This window comes from Marmota monax, unplaced genomic scaffold (genome assembly GCF_021218885.2).
Source record: "Marmota monax isolate L192 unplaced genomic scaffold, Marmota_monax_Labrador192_F-V1.1 WCK01_AAM20220418_F8-fsc00002, whole genome shotgun sequence".
In the NCBI taxonomy this organism is placed as follows: Eukaryota; Metazoa; Chordata; class Mammalia; order Rodentia; family Sciuridae; genus Marmota; species Marmota monax.
In genome coordinates, this window is record NW_026693571.1 from 39277284 (window position 1) to 39299274 (window position 21991).

Consider the following 21991-nt stretch of genomic DNA (forward strand, 5'->3'; position numbering starts at 1 on the left):
TATAGCACCAGGCAGAAGGAGCCTCCTGCAAAAAGGCCTATCACCAACTTATAAAGATCCAGATAAACACGCCCCCTACAGCTCCCCCGACACACCTACTCCCCCCACCTCCCTCCACCTCCCTCCACCTCCCTCCACCTCATATGGAGCTCCTTTACAGGTAATTTGTTTTCCTGGGTCATTTTTTCAAACATGGCATTGCTTATTTACAAAAGAGGGATCACAGAAAATGCATGTAACCCGGAAAGTTCCCTGCAGAGAATTCAGCCCCAAGCCTTGGCTCCTCCTTGGTGCAGGGGCAAATATTCTGCTTGATTCCATTTCCTACAGTGCTAAGGGTATGATGATATAGCTCCCTAATAAGTTCATTAAAAAATAACAAGAAGTCTTTTAATCTCTGACTTCCAAAAGGGAAAGATAAACTCTAGAACAGGGGAGATCTATAAAGGTGCATTACAAAACCACTGTACCCTTTGAGAGTAAGCTTCCACCAGGCCGCAGGGCTATTTAAGTAATGTAGGCTCTCATTCTTTGCACAGGAGAAAAAAGAGCTTGCCTGTCATCTAGGCAGGATGGCCTTAAAACCTGGTCAATGAAATCCACTATGGTGTTATAAAAAAAGAGCTATACTTCACCTGCCCCAAAACATCTCTTTTGCCCAGGGCAGGTCATACACCTGTAGTTAGCTGGAAGCAACGTATCCTGCCCCATTCCAAGTCATTGCCTGCACTGGTCCTTCACCTGCCATGCCTTTTTCTGCCTTCTCCAAGCCTAAATCCTTCTTATCCTCCCAGGCTCACTTCAGGCATCACCTCCCCTTGGAAATACTCATAATTCTGCCACCCAACCCCTCCTCCTCCCAGTCTCAGGTAGTCTTCTCACCTACTGCCACAGTAACCCCTGCAAATCGCCGTGAAGGGTGTTCAGCAGAGTGCTTTTTTCTTTTTATTACTGAACTGCAGGAGTTCTTTATTTATGTACAAGAATTATGCATATGTATAAAAGTGCCTATCATTTTGTGGATTTATTTTCAATTTCTTGAGGGTGTCCTTGGAAGCACAGAGTTTTCATTTGATGATGTCCAGTTTATCTGTTTATTCTGTAGTTGCTCATACCTAAGAAACCACTACCAAGGCTACGAAGATTTACTCCTATGCTTTCTTTTAAGAGTTCTGTAGTTTTAGCTCTTATGTTGAGGTCTTTGATCTTTGATCTATTTCTAGGTTGACACATGTGGTGTGAGGAAGGAATTCAACTTCACTCTTCTGCATGTGGGTATCCAACTGTCCCATCTTTGTTTATTGAAAAGACTATTTTTCCCCCACTAATTGATCTTGAAAGCCTTGTTAGAAAAAACCCATTGACAATGAAGTTGTGAGTTTAGTTCTGAAGCCTCAATTCTATTCCATCAATCTCTTTGTCTATCCTTTTACTAATACCATGCCGTTTTGATTGCCATCATTTTGAAGGAAGCTTTGAAATCTCAAATATTTACACCGAAACTGAACTCAATAGACATTCATGTTTCCCACCACCTAGTCCTGACCACCACTCCCCTCTCTACCTTCTGTTTCTGTGAGTTCAATTACTTGACATGCTTCAAGTGAATGGAATCATCATTCTTTTGTTGATCGGCTTACTTCACTTAGTACAATATCTTTAAGATTCATCCATGTTGTAGCATCTCAACTGTTCTTTTTCCAATTTATTTTGGCTATTCTGAGTTCTTTGCATTTCCATATGAATTTTAGGATCAGTTCATCAACTTCATCAAAAAGACCAGCTAGGAGTTTCACAGGGATGCATTACATTTGCAGATCCAACTGGGGAGTATTCCCATATCAACAATATCAAGTCTCCAGTATATGAAGATGCTTTTCCATTTATTTAAATCTTCTTTATTTCAACAATTTTTATAGTTTTCACAAACATAAGTTTTATACTTTTTTGTGAGATTTATTCCTAAATATTTTATTCTTTATGATATTATTATCAATAGGACTGTCTTCTTAATTGGATTTTTGGTGTGCTGAGTTCTATTAAACAGAAATAAAATTGACTTTTGTGTATTAATCTTGTATCCTCCAATCTTACTGACCTCATTATGAGTCCTAATAGTTTTCCAGTGTAGTCCTTAGTTTTTTACATAATATCATGTCATCTACAAATACAGATGATTTTACTCCCAATCTGTTTTCTTATTTAATTTTCCTGGCTATAACTTGAAGTATATAAGGAATAAAGCTGGTGAAGCAGGCTCTTATCTTGGGGGGAAGCTCTCTTCACTATCAAGTACACTGTTAATTCTGAGTCTTTCATAGATGTCCTGTATTAGATTTCATATGTTCTCTTATTTCCAGTGTGTTGAGTATGTTTATCATGTCAAATGTTGTGAAATGCTTTCTCTGTGTCTACTGAGATGATTATATGATTTTTTTCTTTATTCTGTTCATATGACATATTACATTAATTTATTTTCCAGTTTTATAGCAGCTTTGCAATCCTGGCTTGCTAAATCCCACTTGGTCAGAGTGTATAATGCTTTTTAAATATTCTAGGTTTTATGTGCTAGTGTTTGTTGAGAATGTCTAAATTCATAACAGGTACTAGTCTGCAATTTCCTTGTGATAACTTTAGGTTTTCAAATCATAGACATGAGTTGGGATGTATTCCCTCCTGTTCTATTTTTGGAAGAGTGTGTCATAAATTTAGATTAATTATCCTCTTTTATAATTTGTTAAAAACAAAACATACAACATGAAATTGAACAAATTTGGGTTTTCTAAATGTACAATTCAGTAATGTAAAGTATCTGTTGCATATTGTTGTGCAACAGATCTCTAAAATATTTACAATGAAATTAAAACTCTGTAACCACTGAACAGCCACCCCTCATTCACCCCAACTCAGCTCCTGATGGCCCTGTTCCACTTTCTGTTTCTATAAAGTCTGACTGCTTTACATACCACATATGAATAGAATCATGTGGGTTCTCCTTTGTTGACTGGCTTCTTTCACTTAGTATAATATCCTCAGGTATCACCCTCAGCTTAACATCATCCATGTTGCAGCATCTCAAAGTGAATTCTCCTTTCCTTTGTGATTTTTTGGTTTGATCTACTAGTTATTTAGGAGTTTGCTATTTAATTTCTATATATTGGGGAATTTTTTTTCAATCCATTTTGATCAGAGAACATACTTTGCATAATTCCAATCCTTCGCAATCCACTGAAGCTTTTTATTTTTTAAAGTTTTTCAAAATAACTGGAACACTGAGGCTTTTCTTATGACAGAGCTCATGGTCTATCTTGAAGAATGCTCTATGCACACTGGGGAATAATGTGTATTCTTCCATTAGGTGGAATCGTAAATGAATATTTTCTCTAGTGTAACATCTTAATTTCTTTAACGATCTTTTCACTATATTTTGTATTATTAGTAGTTGCTCTAGTTCTTCTAATATGCTTAAATTTATCAGACTCTACTTTAGGTTTATGCTAAGTTAGTTCCAGTGAAATACAGAAATTTTGCTCCCACCTAGCTCTATTCCTCTTCCCCTCTTTGTGAGATTACTGTTAACACATTACATCTATATGTTACAAACTCAAAGATACATTGTTCGATTATTATTGTTTTAAAACAATAATTACAACTATTGGAGAGAGGGTTATGATAGGTGGCAGTAATAGCAATAGCAGGATTTTCAAAGGGAATCGGGGCTCCAAACTAAAGAGTCACAACCTAGCCACCTGTAATCCCAGTGACCCAGGAGGCTGAGGCAGGAGAATCGCAAGTTTGAGGCCAGCCTCAGCAACTTAGCCAGATCTTCAGCAATTTAGAAACCCTGTCTTAAAATTAAAAAAAAAAATTTTTAAAAAGCACTGGGGATATAACTCAGTGGTGAAGTGACCCTGGGTTCCCAACTTCTCAGACTTTCACTTCAAAATATGCATGGAAAGAAATATGATCTCTAACATCCAGACTTGACACTGGTTCCTTGGTTTTACCTGGACTTAAGGTCTTATGTTCTCCAGAATCCTGCCCCTTGAGAAGTGCCTTCTGCTAATTCTACAGAAGAGCTAACTCAGACAAACCGAGAAAGATCTCCTGTGAAAAACAGTAAGTGGGAAGGCTCTTAATAGAATAATAAATCCAATTAATCTCTATACAATTAAAAAGAAGGTAATGGATGTGAGAGAAAAAGAAAAAAAGGGTGAGGGAAGACTAGGGAAGGAAAGAAGAGAGAATATTCATAATGTCATTATCAAAACAAACTCTCCCGGAATCCAAGTGACAAGTTCCCTTCCTCCTGGGCTCTCCTTACCCGAAATGGGGTGTTGATTCGGCTGGTGAGAGTGTCTAGAATGTGGACGTTCTCGTGCTGGTGCAACAGGATAAACCGGAGGAAGATCTCAAGCAGTGCTGGCTCGGAGATGCTGCGCAGGAAAAGGTCCAGGTAGGCGGTTGTGGTCATGACCTCCTCCACAGTCACCTGGGACGGAAGATAGTGAGCACAGGTGAGTGCCTCTCCATGCTGCAACACTGCCTACCCAAGCCCAGCACTGGCCACTGCAGGACAGGCCAGACAAAGGTGCCCACCACCTACTCACATGGCAGAACACCTCAGGCTGCCTCCAAGCTTCAATTCAATGAAAAAAAAAAGTGGAAAGAAGCAATTCAAGTGTTATGAAAACTCTACTCCTCAGATACGGTTCAAATACGTGTAATCAAAAATGGGGAAAAAAGATTATGAAAAGTATTTACATGGTTAGTAAAGGGTTAATCAGAAAGTCTGATGTAACTTGTTTAATTATTAGTCATGCAATAAATATTTACTGGGATCTACTATGTAAAAGCAGCTGGAAACATGGAACATATTTTATATCCAGGAACATGGACCATAACAAACAAAATGATAATACAATAAAGTGCAAAGGAGAGGTACCAAGTGCTACAGATGTTCAAACATGTTTCTGGAGAGTTTCAAGTCAACTTTTTGTAGTATTATTACAAAGTACTACAAGCACTTACTACTTAATACAGTAACTGTGACTTTTTATAATACAAATTAATATGTTCTAACCTATATGATTTTCCCCATGCAGTAAAATATCAATCTCTCAGTGAATAAGAGTCTGAAGGGTCTAGTTTTTCAAAGAACTGAAGATATCATGCTTGAAGCATCAAAATCTGAACCTTAAACATTTTGATTGGGGCCAGATGCTATGGCACATGCCTGTATTCCCAGCGGCTCTGGAGGCTGCGGAAGGAGGATCATGGTTCAAAGCCAGTCTCAGCAACTTAGCAAGGCCCTAAGCAACTCGGTGAGACCCTGTCTCTAAATAAAACACAAAATAGGGTGGGAGATGAGGCTCAATGGTTAAGTGCCCCTGGGTTCAATCCCTGGTACAAAAAAAAATTTTTTTTGGAAATTTTTTAAGGAGCACATGCTTCTTTATTCTCCTAAAAGTGTGACGTAACATATGTCTTAATGATTAGCAGTCACTGCCAGGGTCATCACTTGCTCTACCTGGGTACAGAAACATCCAGACTCAAATGCAAGAAAATCACCAAAGAAATGGTTTGAGCTTTCAGATTCCAAAAGGCACACCCTGGAAATCTTAGAAAGCTCCCTGCCGTGAGTCCAATGGACTTGATTCCAAATGAAACAGAGGGCAATACTTTTTGAGGGATTATATTGTCTCTTTTCTGGTTTATCTTCTTTCTTCCTCCCTTTAAAAGTGGTAGCTATCACTTTATTATACTATTACTGTGCTTTTCCTTTTATACTACATTCCTCTTCCACTTTTAATTCTCAGCTTTCAAAACCCACAGATGAGTTTAGAAACCAGATGTCCAGAGCTGCTAGATACGTGCAGATAGGCCCTGAGTGATACATCTGTGAGTAAACGCTTGGCACTATCTATTTTGGCTGTTCAAGTTACTTTTTTAAAAGTTCTTGGTGTTCAGCTGTTCTAGAAAGATGAGTCCAGGTGGATAAGATATTACCAAATCAGCAGTCTGCTTTCTTTATTCTAAACAAGGCATGCTCGTGAAGTCCATTTGTATTTGCTCTTCTAGAATCTACTCAAACTCACACGGCAGTTCCCCGAGTGGCCTGGGCAAAGCCCCAGAGTACAGACTTCCCCCAGGTCGGCACCACCAGTGGGAGCCTCAAAATTCAACATGCCATGCTCATCTGACTGTCTTGAAAGTAGCCTGTAACCCAAACACACCTGTGGAAACAGGGAAGCATCAAGCACTTGGCAGGTGCCCACACTGAGAGGAGTGCTTCTCCTAGACTGCTCCTGCTCCTCCAACAAACTGCTTCTGTCCATGCGATTCCTATGTTCGTGGCACTTCTAATGCTGTCCCAGGACACACTGTGTCTTTTTCTTCATTACTCCAGTCCCGTGTCCAAACCTGGTATACAGTCAGTACTTACTCCTGAGTGAACAATAGCCCCTAAGGATCTAGTGATTTACATTTGCCAGAGTTGAGCTTATCTTTAAGTTCTTACTTATTTTCTACGTGTATCCTGACAGCCCAGAAAACTAAGGACTTTTTTGGGGGGTGCGGGGGTGGGTGAAGGTGCTGGGGATTGAACACAGGGCCTTGCAAGTGCGAGGTAAGCACTCTGCCACTAACTTACGCCCCCAGCCCAAAAAACTTTCTTTTATAAATAACTCTAAAATAATGGGTGTCATGAAGCATACCTAGGGGCAAATGAACCCAACCACTCCAAACATGTAGTCCCATTAGCTCACATCCACTTGACTACTGCAACCTTGGGCTGTTCAGCAGAAAGTTAATCCAAAATGATTTAGGCAGAAGTCTAATTTCCTAGTGAGCCTGATCACTAGAAAAAAAAGTACAACTGTGTAATCCTTCCAAATAGGCCACGTGTGCAGTTCTTTAATACCATAGTTTCAACTTAACTACCGACACAGCTGAACTGACATGTCATGCAGAATTCAAGGAGGTGCTTTTGTACCAATCATGCATCATCAGATTTTCCCCCTTAAGTTACACATGACCTTAATAAGCTCAAAAGCCCAGCAATAAACTCCTTAGAACATAAGCCCCAGTCTTGGGGGGCTAACATGAAAGGAGGGCATTAAGCAGCTATTGTTTACTACTCTTAGGCTGAATAAATGGAAGATTTGATTTCTTTTTAGAAATCAAAGCTGTCATTAATAAGCTAAGAGGATTTAAGGGAGACTTGGAGGAGCAGGGTTTACATAACAGGCTATAAATATTAAAGACCCAATTTCACTAAGTATCAAGTTGCAAACTCTTTATAAATCAAGGTCACACTCACCTTAAACTAATACTCTAGCCAGGAAAATCTGGTTCCCTTCCCATCTCTTCTCCCCACCACGTCCTGGGAGCCTTTAGAAGCCTTTTATCCAGGAAAATCTTCTCCTGCCCCATTATCTTACTTTCAGAAACTTTTTCTAATCCCTCCCAATAGGCAACCTGCTGAACAAGGATGAGACCAGAGCCTGAGTGTGATCACTTGAGAGCTGACGAGAAACCACCAGAGGAAAGATGCTCTGCTGTGCAGAATGTAACGTGGAATCCTCCACGACGGCCCTGACGTGGCAGGAGCCAGACAGGAAGACAGCAGACCTCGTGCTCCAGGGACAAAGGACACTGAGTGTGAGTGTAGGGAAGACCATGTCTCACAGATGACCCCAACGTCCACTGACTGGTTCCCACATGAACTGCAGGTAGGTATGAGCTTACACAGAAACCGCACCTTAGCACCACATCACATCAGTAATAAAGTCTAAGGATACGAATGTTACTTCATACCAACAGCGGACCACAATGACCAAAATGGCCTAAAGAAAACTGGGTTTCCTCAAATAACTGTCCTTGGCAAGATAAGGACAATTAGACCTTCAGAACCCATCTGTGTGAGCACTCTGATGTGCTTACTTTTCAGACCAAGTTCGAGAAGAGGTCTCTGACTTAGGTACCTGATTTTATTAGTCAAGTCCAATTTCTTTCCATCCTTTGAAATAAAATCTTCACCCATTTTCTATGACCTCCTCCAGCCCTTGTCTGGGTCCCTTCATGCCAGGTGCCTTTGCTAATCTCCTAAATGGGTGCTTTTGAAAGGACAGTTTCACACCCAAGAGTGGGTGAGTGGATTCAATGTATTATTGGTTCACTAACAGTTTAGACTAGATTCAAACAGAAAATGTTAACATACACTGATTGTAGTAAGAGCAAGTGCTGTTTTGTGAAACATTTGCACATATATTTTGTTGGAAATACATAAAATTCAGTATCATTTATATGTGCTTTGCTCATATTTCCAGTAAATATATATATGTATATGCACAGATCTATACATGTACATATGAAAATGCACAAAACACATTTCTGACCACAAGGAGTCGAGAACATCTGGCACAATTCCCATTCTATCACCCACCAGCTTGTCCCCAGGGCCTATCCTCCAGGATATAACCCAACACGCTCTGGCCTGGAAGAAGTGCATACATGCTTGATATCAGTCCTCCGAACAGGATATCAACTGAGTTTTCAGTCAACTTAACTCCTTTTTACCTTTGCCTAAGAACTCCAAGTGTATCTTTTTTATTAGAATTTCAAGTTTTTCATAAATGGACAGTTTGTTTTCTTTTTTAAAAGGAGATGGGTGGAGGAGGTGACACCATGTGTCACCTTCCACTTCTATAAAATCAAAACTCTATAAAAAAAAAAAAATTAAGGCCAGACCCAGGCGCAGCCATCATGCCCACAATTGCAGCAGCACATTAACTTAATGCGTAGGAGTGAAATTGAGCATACAGACATCCTGACCTTTCTGTAATCAGCTCTAGTTGGGCAACTCCATTTGCATCTAAATTAGCACCAGAATCCTCCCTATAATGGCTGGTTTATGTGTGTCCTGGAAAATAAATTTCCCACCTGCTAATTGTTTTTCGGTGATCCAGTCACATTGCAGCAAACAGATGGATCCTACCTTCTGTCACTCAGGTGGGTGGCAGGCAGTGGGGTTGGGTGACTGTGGCACCCTCTCCAAGTTAGAAGCCACCTTTCCTTGGCTTTTCTTTTGATGTCAGAGGAGAAAACTAGCTAACAGCTGGTTCTGGTGGGTCATCTATGAGTCCTTTACCCCTAGTGGCTTCAACCAAAGTGAGGAAACAGGTGAGACCTAGGAGAATGTGGCTCAGGCACAGCAGCAGAGGGGAAAGGAATGCTGGGGCTGGACCGGCCAAGACAGGGGTGAACCGGTCTGCAGAGAGGACGGGGTGCAAGCCCAAGGCTGGTCCACCCACGCAGGCAAGGGCAGCAGCTTGAGGGACTCCAAGGACACCGAGCGCCCACAGAACATTCAAGTACAGAAAGGGAAGTCGCAGACGCCCTGGCTCTCAGTGGGCAGCCCCTCAGTTGCAGCCAAAAACTCAGGACAGAAAACGTTCAATCATTCAAGGTCTGAAAATAGTCTGCGTTGATGATTCAGGCTTCCTCCCTCCAGGCCCCCTCATGCTTCCCTTCTGCTCCTGGACCTCAAGGCCACAGACTACTGATGCCACCGCCAGAGGCAGGCTGGGGAGGTGAGTGGAGGTGACATTCAAAGTCAATAAGTTTGGTTATTTATTCCCGAAATATCTGAGAACGGAGGAAATGAAAATGAAGGCTACACTGAGGACTTGGGCAACATAAATTGAAAACATACAGTGAAAATAAAGCCAGCGCCTGCCCCTTTCCCGGCATTTCTTCAAAGCATCTGTGATACATCAAACACGGAAGTATAACAAACTATACCTTCAGGGAGAAAAGGGCAACAGGGAACAAATGGCTTTTCAGGGCCCTTCCAGCCCCTGTGTGGAGAAGCCCCTCTCCATCTTCCCAGTGGAAAGTGGGGCTGGGGGTGACCGGGGGGAACCCGGCATTAGAGACACGGGGGGGTGGGGGGCACAGTGCCACCCTTTGTGCCGCAGCAATGGTGGCACTTCCTGGACCAGGAGGCTTCCTCACCAAGCGCATGCTCTCCATGACTGCAGCTGGCCCAAGTGTGATGTGTGTGATTTAACACTGTTCCTACACACCACCCTCCCCAAAGGACACTCCTATAACTTGGGTTTGATTTTTGTAGTTTCCCATTTTGTTCTCAGTAGAGATGGCTTTGCCATGAGTATTGTCAATTGTTACAAATGCTACTCCTTTTGGGGTTCTTAGCTTTTACACTTCCTGGCAATGGGAAGGTAGCAGGGATGGCGCGCTTCAACAGACATTTGTCAAGCCCATGTGAAAGCTCTGTGTTAAATGCCGGGGACAGACAGTGCTTTGCTGTTGTATACAGAAGCCAAAAGCAGTGTGAAATTCCAACATCTAAACCCTCAAGAGTTCTATCCTGGGGTTATGGAGTGATGTTAGCCTTTCAGAGAATATTGCTGTCAGCACAGAGTAGAAAAGGAGATTTGGGAGGAAACAGGGAGTGGAAGATAGGAGAGTGTGGTTTTCAGAAAAGAACACAAGCTTTGTAGCTAGACAGACTCAAGTTCAAGTCCTAACATTCATTACCTGCATGATCTTGATTGTGTCATTTAATCTATTTGGGCCTGCGTCCTCCTCTGTAAAATGAATAGTCCACTATTTACTGAGAGGATTAAAGACAACAGGCATAAATTTCAATACAAAGAGTCTCAGTAAAAGATGACTATTATTTTCTGTTTGGGGGCATTAGTTTAAAATACACCCAATTGGGGCAAAAAAATGACAAATGTAATCTGTGTCTGTCTGTTCATATTTGGGGAGATGTACAATAGCTCTTATAAAAAAATGTGCTTTTTTATTTCCACTCCTCTCCCCCATTCCTCTCAAGCATTTTTCAGAATTAGGAGTATTATGGTTTGGATATGAGGTGTGTCCCCCAAAAGCTCACGTGTGAATCAATGCAAGATGGTTCAGAGGAGAAATGAATGGGTTGTAAGAGTCTTAACCCAATCAGTTATTTAATCCCCTGGTAGGGATTAACTGAGTGGTAACTGAAGTGGTGGGGTGTGGCTGGAGGAGATGGGAATTGGGGTATGGCTTTCTGTATATATATATTGGTATCTGGAGGGTGGAGTCTTTCTCTGCTTTCTGATCCTCATGTGAGTTAGTTCTCTCTGCCACACTCTTCTGCCATTATGTCCTGCCTTACTTTGAGCACCAAGGAATGGAGTTGACCTCTTATGGACTGAGACCTCCGAACCATAAGCCCTCAAATAAACTTTTCCTCCTTTAAAATTGTTCTGGTCAGATCCTTTAGTCACAGCAGCGAAATAGCTGACTAAAACAAAGAGATGCTAACATGGTCACAGGAAACAGGCTGAGACAGTCCCAAGGAATAAGTGTGTCCTAGAACAAGCTGGAGTTAGAGGGGACACAGGAACCCTCTAAAACATTTCTTCTTCTATATTTGCCAATGTGGGCCCATTTAGACCTTGCTCTACTCCCAACAGGTCCAGTTGACCAATATTTGAGAGCAGAAATACAGCTGTCATTGCCAGCAAAAATGGCCTGATGTCCACAGGGTCCACACTGCAACCACAGCTGGCCAAGATGAAGGGTCACTGCTCTCATATATTTTTGTCTCTTGTCCATCATAAACCACTCTCTCTCTCTCTCTCTGAATAGTGAACAAAGGGCTACAGCTTCCTTTTCTGCAGTTGGTATGAGTCATGTGTATCCTATGACTTGATTATAACTCATCAAAGTACAATCAAATATATGATCCACCACAAAGGTCACTTGATTCCCCCATTCCCATTTACTAACTGTTCCAGAAAGCTTCGTTTTGATTCAAACGTCCTAGTTGCAATGTGAAAAACAATAAAAACAGCAAACCCTTGACAGTTGTTGAGCACCTGCTGTTTATTTAGGGGCTCTGCTAAGCATACTGTTTCGGGGCTTTGAGACCACACAATCTGATGGGAACTGATTCCAGATGAACGGAGCAGGAAGGATCCTAACTGAAAGGGCAGGGGGCAAGCTCACAGAATCACCCCAGGCTGGGACCAGCTCAGAGAGGAAAGCAGGGCTGAGGCCAGACAGCTGGGACACAGGCACCCATGCAGCCTCTTCTAAACTCAGAGCAGCTCACGGGGCTTCTTGTGGCAACACAGCTCAGGAGTAGCTCAAAGTCTTTTGAATCAGAAGAATCATTCCTCATTACAAAAGGAGATTCTACCTGCTGCCTTTCAACTGCGCTTTGCCTTGCCCTCCTCCCCTCAAGAAATGGTGATGGAGAAATGCTACTCCCCAAAGTCAACTAGCTTGCTTTCTTTCTTCCTATATATGTAATGTATGTATTTAGTATTGGGGATTGAACCCAGAAGTACTTTACCACTGAGCACCCACTGAGTCCTTTTTATTTTTTAGATAGGGTCTCCCTAAATTACTGAGGCTAGCCTCAAACTTGCAGTCTCCTGTATCTGCCTCCCAAATCACTGGGATTACAGGGATGCACCACTGCACTTGACTCAACTTTCTTTCCTATTCTGGAATTCTTATTAAACCCCTTAGCTTCCAAAGTCTAGGCTAAGTCAATTATCTTTCTCAGTTTTCTTAATGCTTTTAAGAATGTAAACTTTCTTCAGAAACTGCATCTGACCTACAGTGAGTTCTCAAAGGATCTGATGTACCATCAGACACTCAAAGAACAATCAATAAATGTGTTAAGATGGAAATCAGTAGCCCTGTTGCTAGGGGAAAAAAAAAAACAAAACACTTGGTTTTCATGTTGGGGGATGCCTTCATTAACAGGGCAGTTAGTTAATCTGATAATACTTAAACAACAGAGGAAATTTTCTATTTATAGAAAATAACTCTTTATGCAAAATAAAAAGCTTAACTCATGGGACAGTCTTGAATTATGGCAACCTGGAAAAGAGATCCACTGGGAAAAAAGACATGCTTCTGTGGTCTCCCCCATTCCTCTTTCTAATGAATGAGACAGTCCTACTGAATTCAGACGAGAAGGACTTTCAAGCCAACCCTAGAGGGGAAACGGTGTATGGGCCAGAGTCTCCAACAGCAGGTCCCTAGGTGGAAAGGTGGCCTCTCATGCCTGCTGCTCTACCCCCAGCAACTCGGTCGGCCTCTGGACTAAATGCAGCATCCAGAGATGGAATTTTAAATTCAGACCAGCCTTCCTAGTTAGCAAAAGTATAACGAAAGCAAGTTCTGATGATAAAAGACTGTTTTCACTCCTGGATTATGTTCCATGAGCCACAGAAAGACCTCAACACAATGAAAAGACAGAAAACAGGCAGGTGTCTGCCCAACAAATTCAACAATTCTAGTCATTGTGGTCATTTTTCTCTGTTATCCCAAACCTGCTGATCATCTGGCACTGGTTAATCACAGAAGAGCCCTGTCAGAAAGCAAGTCCAACACGGAAATGAGGAGAGAGGGGGCCCTTCAAGTTAGTGTGGGGCGAGGGAAAATTAGAGCAGGAAGGGAGAATAACAGGCTTAACTCCTTTTGCGTTTTCCTTGCTTTTTGGTTTTCTTATGACTACCTGAAGAAAAACTTGCAGGGCATTTGTTGGTGATAAATTTTTAATGTTCTCTTAGGAGAGTACAGGGAGAGAATAAGGGATTCACACCAACTTTCAGACCAGATCTCCCTCCTCTCTCTACACTTGTTTCCGAGGCAAATACCACCTGGCTTCCTTAGATAAGGTGGGGTTTTGTGTGAGTTTCTTTATTTTTTTTTAATTTCTTTGAGTGTCGGGAGGGTGGGGCCTTCCCTATCTTTTCATAGTTCTGATACTTAAGAACCGAATCCTTTGGTACAGCATTATCTCCCTCATGCACTTGTTGAAATTTTTTTTTAAAAGAAAGAAATCTCATTTCCCACTTCAAATCAAAAGTAAATGTAAGCTTAATTTATAACCCTAATTTCCTCTCCTACAATGGGAAAGAAGTGACATGTGGCATTGCAGAGAGGTCAGAGAGGAGGCCGTGCAGCACCGGGCCAAGCGCTACACATTCTGTCTATGTGGTGTGGTAAGACCCTGAATGTCCTCTGTCACCTGCCTTCTACAACTTGAAAAATTATAAAACTAGGTGAGACGAGCTGCAATAGGAGAAGGGGCAGAATCAGGCATGGTGAGGGTCAACACTCATGACCACCTCTAGGCTTCCTGAGACCTTGCCTCTGAGCCAAGGCCAGCCCATGTAGGGCTTTCCACATGTTAGTAAAAAGAGTAGCCCCTAGGCCCACGGTTCGATAAGCAAATGACTTAGCCCGAGCAGAAGGTGACTTCTGCCAATTAAATAAAGGTTCCCCTTTCCTAAGGGTGGACACAGTCCCATGCCAGGGCACAAAGTCTGGCAAGAGAAATGTGAACTCCATCTCTTCTATTCGCAACCTCAGCAGGTGCTGCAGGACTCCATGCAGGGTCCTCCAAGCCTTTCCAAGGATTAGAAAAGAAACTTCTCGCTTCCTATCAAGGAAACAAAACCTGATCAACATGTAAGAAGCCCTGAGGTTTGTGGCAGGCACGATTCAATGTCTTCCCAGTATTCGTTCTCCTGTCCTTCCTTAAGAAGAAACTTTGACTTGATAGCGTAAAAACAAAACCAAAAAAATGCTTGCTTTGCCTCTAGATGTGGCTGTCCATGTCCTGGCCACAACTTAAACAGAAGTGATGTATGGAGCTGGGAAGGACCATTCAGGGGATTTTCCCTACAGCTAACCCTTGTGCAAGCCAACAGGGGGTTTCCCTGAAAACAGGACATTCGCAGTGTAAGTAAATTTTAACAGAGATCTCCTCCCCTTTAGAGCAGTGCCTGGATATAATGGGTATTCAAAATGTCTGCTGAATGAATTCATTAATAAATGAAGGTTTCATAATAAGAGCAGCTAATATGTGCAGTTCATAATAAAGCAGAAGAGAAATGTGAAGATCAATCCAGTAACCATTCTCAATACCCCTCCCAGCACAGCAATGGGGTTTCCAAACTTCTTTTAACCATGATTCATCATCAGAAATAAACTTAACGGTAACACACAATACTTTCCAGTATGGAGTACAGTACATCTGATACTTTCTATTTTATTCTATTTCAAGTGCTAATTGTTATCTGCCAAATTGACTCCCTAATTCATTAACATGATGACTATTTGAAGACACTGATTAAGCTTATATACAATTACACGGATTATATATACATCAATTTTGCTAAATAAGAGTCAATGTCAACAGTTCATATTTTAATTAAAAATCTTAAATTTTTATAATGAAACCACCAAAACACTGTGCTTATTTAGTTGTTAATTCTGCACAAGAGCTAAATGTGACCCTGATGCCCTGAGAACTCTACAATCCAAAGCAACTCACAGAGCCATCCTGGGAAAGGCTGGCCTGGGACACGGGGCCTACAGCCGCTCAGGCGACTTGCCATTCATCTCCCGCCTCCAGTCCACACTGGCAAAGGGCATCGCCATCCTCTCCCAGGACTCATCGGCCCTCCCCCATGCTGGCTCCGCCCCCAGCATCTACCCTGATGGTTCAGCACTCGCCTTCCCTGCTCCTTCCCTTTGCTGATCAGGGAACCACCAATGAGCCTATCTCTAAGCCATGATTCTCTCGGGTCTACAGATAGTCTAAAGACGACAAAGGCATCAAGGGGCGGTAGAAAAGGCTCTGTAGTGGGAATATAAGATACCTGCATTTTCACCCTTAGCATCTGAGGACCACAGCAAGTCATGTGATATGCTTCAGACTCACATCCTCTGCTCCCCACCGCCACAGGGAGACCTGTCATATAGAAGGTCAATGGTGAGAAGTAGTGAAAGCATCTGTGAAAAGTGCCTTCCTGCACAGACTTTGGTGAAAGCAAAAAGAAGGGAGGCTCTGTAAGATAATGGAAAAGCACTATGGGACACTTAAGGACCACCTAATGCGACATGAAGCCACCATCTAAACACTCTACAGCTAAGCTAATGTCAAAGAACTAATTTCCATATGTTGAACCAACCTTGCATCCCTGGGATGAACCCCACTTGATTGTGGTGCACTATCTATTTAATATGTTTTTGTATGCGATTTGCCAGAATTTCACTGAGAATTTTTGTGTCTATGTTCATCAAGGATATTGGTCTTAAGTTTTCTTTCCTTGATGTGTCTCTGCCTGGTTTTGGTATCAGGGTGATGTTAGCCTCATAGAATTTGGAAGGATTCCCTCCTTTTCTATTTCATGGAATAATTTGAGGAGTATTGGTATTAGTTCTTCTTTGAAGGTCTTGTAGAACTCAAGCTGAGAATCCATCTGGTCCTGGGCTTTACTTTGTTGGTAGGCTTTTGATGGCATCTTCTATTCCATTGCTTAAAATTGATCTGTTTAAACTGTGTATGTCCTCCTGATTCAGTTTGGATAGATCATATGTTTCTAGAAATTTGTCAATGTCTTCAAGATTTTTCTATTTTATTGGAGTATAAATTTTCAAAATAATTTCTGATTATCTTATGTATTTCAATAGTGTCCATTGTGATATTTCCTTTTTCATCATGAATTCTAATAATTTGAGTTTTTTCTCTCCTCTTCATTAGCATAGCTACAGGTTTAGCAATTTTATTTATTTTTTTAAAGAACAAACTTTTCATTTTGCAAATTTTTGAATTACTTCTTGCTTTTCAATTTCATTGATTTCAGTTCTGATTTTAATTATTTCCTGTTTTCTACTACTTTGGGTGTTGATTTCTTCTTTTTCTAGGGCTTTGAGATGTAATGGTAGGTCATTTATTTGTACATTTTTTTATTCTTTTAATGAATGAGCTTAATGCAATGAACTTTCCTCTTAGCACTGCTTTCATAGTGTCCCAGAGATTTTGATATGTTGTATTGTTGTTTTCATTTACCTCTAAGAATTTTTTATCTCCTCCCTGATGTCATCTGCTATCCATTGTTCATTCAATATCATATTATTTAGTCTCCAGAAATTGGAGTAGCTTCTATTTTTTATTTTATCATTGATTCCTAATTTTATTCCATTATGATCTACTAGAATACAGGATAGTATCTCTATTTTTTTTTTCTGAGAGTTGCTTTGTGGCATAACATATTGTCTATTTTGGAGAAGGATCCATATGCTGCTGAGAAAAGGTATATTCACTCAATAAAAGATAAAATACCCTATATCTGTCTGTTAAGTCTAAATCATTGATTGTATCATTGATTTCTACAGTTTCTTTGTTTAGTTTTTGTTTGGAAGATCTATCCAGTGGTGAGAGAGGTGTGTTAAAGTCACCCAGTATTATTGTGTTTTGGTCTATTTGCTTCTTGAAATTGAAAAGGGTTTGTATGATATACATAGATGGAAACCCCTGCTTGTTTGCACAGTCCATGTGAGTGATATGTATTTTTACCACCAACTTTTCACCTTCAATCTGTGGCTGTCTTTTCCTGTGAGATGAGTATCTTGAAGACAGTATACTGTTTGTTTGTTTGTTTGTTTGTTAATTCAGTCGATGTCTTTTAATTGATGAATTTAGGGTATTAACATTCAGGGATATTATTACATTTCTGGTTATTTTGGTTTATTTTTGGTTTTTAACTTGACTTGGTTTCTCCTTTGATTGGCTTTTCCTTTAGAGTAGTTTTTCCCTTTGCTGATTTTCATTGTTGTTTTTCATTTCCTCCTCATGGAATATTTTGCCAAGAATGTTCTGTAGTATAGCCTTTCTTAGTATAAGGTTTCATTTTTTCATTATCAAATCTGAAGCTTAATTTTGCTGGATATAAGATTCTTGGTTGGCATCCATTTTCTTTTAGAGCTTGGTATATATTGTTCCAGTATTTCCTAGCTTTGATGGTCTGGGTTGAAAAATCTGCTGAGATTTGAATTGGTTTCCCCCATAAGTAATCTGAAATTTTTCTCTTGCACCTTTTAAAATTCTAGTTTTATTCTGTATGCTAGGCATTTTCATTATAATGTGCTTCAGTGCAAGTCTGTTGTAATTTTGTACATTTGGTGTCCTGATTGCCTCTTGTATTTGATTTTCCAGGAAATTCATGCTTGGAAAATCTTCTGATATTATTTTATTGAAGAGACTGTGCATTCCTTTGGTTTGTATCTCTATACCTTCCTCTATCCCAATAATTCTTAGATTTTTGTCTTTTCCTGTTGTCCCATAATTCTTGGAGGTTCTGTTCATGGTTTCTTATCATCTCCACTGTGTGGTCAAGTTTATTTTCAAGATTATTTACTACCTGTATTTCCTCTCTTTTCTCTTTGTTGGAGTGATCAATTGTTGCCTGTATTTGCTCTCTTAAAATTATGTACATTCTGAACTCCTTCTCTGACGTTTCATCTACTGTGCTATCAATGGATTCTATCATTGTGGCATCTTAGTTTGTTCCAGGTATGTCTTCCCTTGTTTTTTCATGTTGTCTGTGTGTCTTTCTCTCTAGCAGTGCAGATCCAAGGTATTACAGTTTCTAGTGTCCCTGCAGGTTACCAATACCTCTCCTTTAAGGGGGAGATCAATATTTACAGCACCCAATGCAAACACTATGCAGCCTTAAACCAAAAGGCTCCTGTTTAGATTATTACCGTTTTGTCATAATAAAAAGAGATGACATGTTTGGTGAATGTCTACTATACAAATAGTAGGTTTGCATAAGGCTCTACAGTTTCTAATGGTGGACAAAGAGGGTGGGTGTAGGATGTGAGATTTATGAGGTAGGAGGTGAGACTGTAGAGGTATTAGTTCACAGGAAGAGTGAAAGAGGAATCAGGAGAAGTAGGCTAGCAGGGACACCTCTGGTGTCACCAGACCTGCAGGGACCTTGGTGATAGTCTTTCAGGTCCTGATTGTTGTCTCTAGATGGAAGCAGTTTGGGAGAGCCACGTGTTTGTAGATGGGGGGCCATAGCACGGTCACCACTCCTCTTCCTCCTCCTCTCCACCCCCTCCTCCATGCACGGTTGATCCTCCTCCTCTTCCTCCTCCTCCTCCGTGTACACAGTCACTGCTCCTCCTCCTCCCTAATATCAAAGAACTGGAAGACTGTCTGTGCTGTGGCCTTACTTCTCTGACAACCCTGAAGCTTGAAGACTCTGAATTTCTTTCCAAATTGTGAGCCTTCGTTTCTCAGTTGTAAAGTGATAATGAGGAACCAGATGGCATACCTTACTGGCTCCAAAATTCTGAGGTTCTCTTAATTCCATGTTAGCAAAATAAAACTAAAAGGAAATGTTAGCTCTTTGCCTTGGTGATTTTATTTTCCAGGATAACCTACACACTGCTCCATTCTAATGGAGCAAGAAGGGTGCTCACCGCTTTTTTTTTTAGTTGTAGGTGGACACAATACCTTTATTTTATTTATTTTTATGTGGTGCTAAAGATGGAACCCAGTGCCTCACACGTGCTAGGCAAGCACCCTACCACTGAGCCACAGCCCCAGCCCCTCACCACTTCTTTTGCTACATTTATTTAGCCAACTGCATGTTTATGGAGTGCTTTGCATGTGTACTATATAGGAGCAGCTGAGGACAAACTGAAGTACTAGAAGCTTCTGTCCCTCAAGGTACTCTCAGCAGACAGCTGTCAAAGCTCATGTGAGGACACAAAGGCTAAGTTCATGGCATAGGAGAGCTTGGTGGCAGATTAGAGATGAAAGAAATCAGTGTGTGTCTAACTGCAAGGCTTTCGCCAGTGTGGGGCTTGCACAGGGAATTTACAGACAGATCCGTGTTGGACAGACAGTCTGGATAAACAGGGAGTAGAAAGACTGCTCCAGCAGGAACAAGGAAATAAGAAACGGTCTGTGCAGAGAACAATGACTCTGATCTGACTTTGAATTTGCACTGGGAATCATGAGGAGTAGGAAGGGTAATAGGTAGGAAGGAGCCATATTAGATGGGGTTTTCAAAACCAAGTAGAGCATCTGGGTCATCTTCTGCAAGTTCTTTGGTGTGGGAGGGACATTTTGACCACCCTGCTCCTTTTTTCCCCTAAGTATTAATTATTACTTCCAAACTTGCTAGAACCAAGAAAGGCTGGATTTCTTCTTCTTCTTTTTTTTAAAAGACTTGATAGAGGAAAAGGACGTCTCCACTTTTAATGTCTTCTCCCACGTGCAGGACCTCCTAGCCTCTTAGCCTCCCTTGGTCATTCTTCCCAGGATAAGGGAAATAATTTTCATGGTTAGTGAGCTGGGGTGGAGCCTGTCCCTCCTCTCTGCTCTGGAAGCCAGGATCCTGGAAGGAAGAATACATTATTCTCTCTAGTCATCCACACTACAGCTCTATGGTGCCTCTAACTCTAGGGTTTAATAGAGTAGAATCTTGTCCACATGGGCAAACCCTATTCTCCACCATTGGGTTGTTTGTTTGTTTGTTTGTTTGTCTTTTTACTTGAGTTACATTTATAGATTAATTTGCTAATAAATGACAACTTTAAGATATTGAGTGTTACCCCCCAAAATACATAAGTTTTATATTTTTATTAATTTTATTTTTTGATGCAAATGGAGCACAACTTTTCATTTCTCTGGTTGTACATGCCGCAGAGTCACACCATTCACACAATCACACCCATACATAGAAGTAATAATGTCTATCTCATTCTACCATCTTCCTCCTCACCCACACCCCCCTCCTCTCCCTTCCCTCTGCTCAATCCAAAGTTCCTCCATTCTTCCCTTGCCCCTTCCCCCAACTATAGATCAGTATCCACTTATCAGAGAAAACATTTGACTTTTGGTGTTTTGGGATTGGCTTATTTCACTTAGCATGAGATTCTCCAACTCCATCCATTTACCTGGAAATGCTAATATTTCATTCTTCTTTAATGCTGAGTAATATTCCATTGTGTATATGTATCATAGTTTCTATGTCCATTCATCTGTTGAGGGGCATCTAGGCTGTTCCCACAGTTTAGCTATTGTGAATTGAGATGCTATAAACATTGAGGTGGCTGTACCACTGTAGCATTCCAGCATTGGTTTTACTGGTAATAAAGATGCTATCTGATTGGTCCATCAGCCTGACTCATGTTTCATATTTCTCCATCTCTTTCTTTGGGAAGGAGGGCCCTTAATACCTTGATCAGACTGTACTGACTTTTCTTTTCTTTTTTCTTTAATTTTTTAGTTGTAGTTGGACACAACACCTTTATTTCACTTGTTTATTTTTGTATGTGGTGCTGAGAATCGAACTCAGGGTCTCACATGTGCAAGGCGAGTGCTCTACCGCTGAGCCACAACCCCAGCCCCAACTGTACTGACTTCTCTGAAACTGCACTGCACGTCCCTCAGTTACTCAAACTCAAGTTTGCATTGATTTTCACATAAATGGTTTCTTTATAATCCAGGCTCAGCGTCCCTATAATAGAGCACTGCAAGTGACGAGGTGGCTCATTGCAACACACAAGCAATCCTAACAGGAAACCCCATTCAGCAATGCAACATTCATGGCTATTGTATTTGGGCCCCCACCACTCTAAAGTCACCCATTCTGGCCTCTCCTGTGCTCAGCTTCCCAGTGGTCCAACCTTTCCTGCATCCGAAGCCCATGCTACCCATGGCACCAGGTGTGACTTACACCAGAATAATCACACTTCCTCCCTTGCCCATTAAGCCTCTTCCACACTGTTTAAGTGAAAATCTATATCCTATTCCCTCTGAGTGTAAGAGCAGGATGTACACAAGATGAGTGATCACTAAACTTACTTCTTCTAGGAGAGTAACTATGTTTTAAGCCGTTGGTGTGATGAGACTCCAAATGATAACAAATTAACTATATGGAGGGAAAATGCCAAATGCGCCTTTCCAAGCTGGGCTCGGTCAACACCCCACTGTCATCCCCACCAGAAAGACAAGTGGACACACAGGTCATGAAGCTACCATTTCCAAAGGAAGGGAGGGAAGGAGTTGTTGATGACCATCATCATTAATTACTTCTACTAATGGCAGTTTCAAAAGTAGCTACTACTTTCAAAGTCTTGGCTCTGT

At 41.2% G+C, this 21991-nt stretch overlaps 1 protein-coding gene across 1 annotated transcript in view; it reads right to left on the reverse strand.

The window, feature by feature from the left end:
• The window catches only part of Fhip1a (FHF complex subunit HOOK interacting protein 1A), a 240637-nt gene that overhangs the window by 33095 nt on the left and 185551 nt on the right, over positions 1–21991 (reverse strand). The window contains exon 7 of the mRNA XM_046459225.2: positions 4325–4492. Within this exon, the coding sequence (XP_046315181.1) occupies positions 4325–4492 (168 nt within the window). The remainder of the gene's footprint in view (positions 1–4324; positions 4493–21991) is intronic.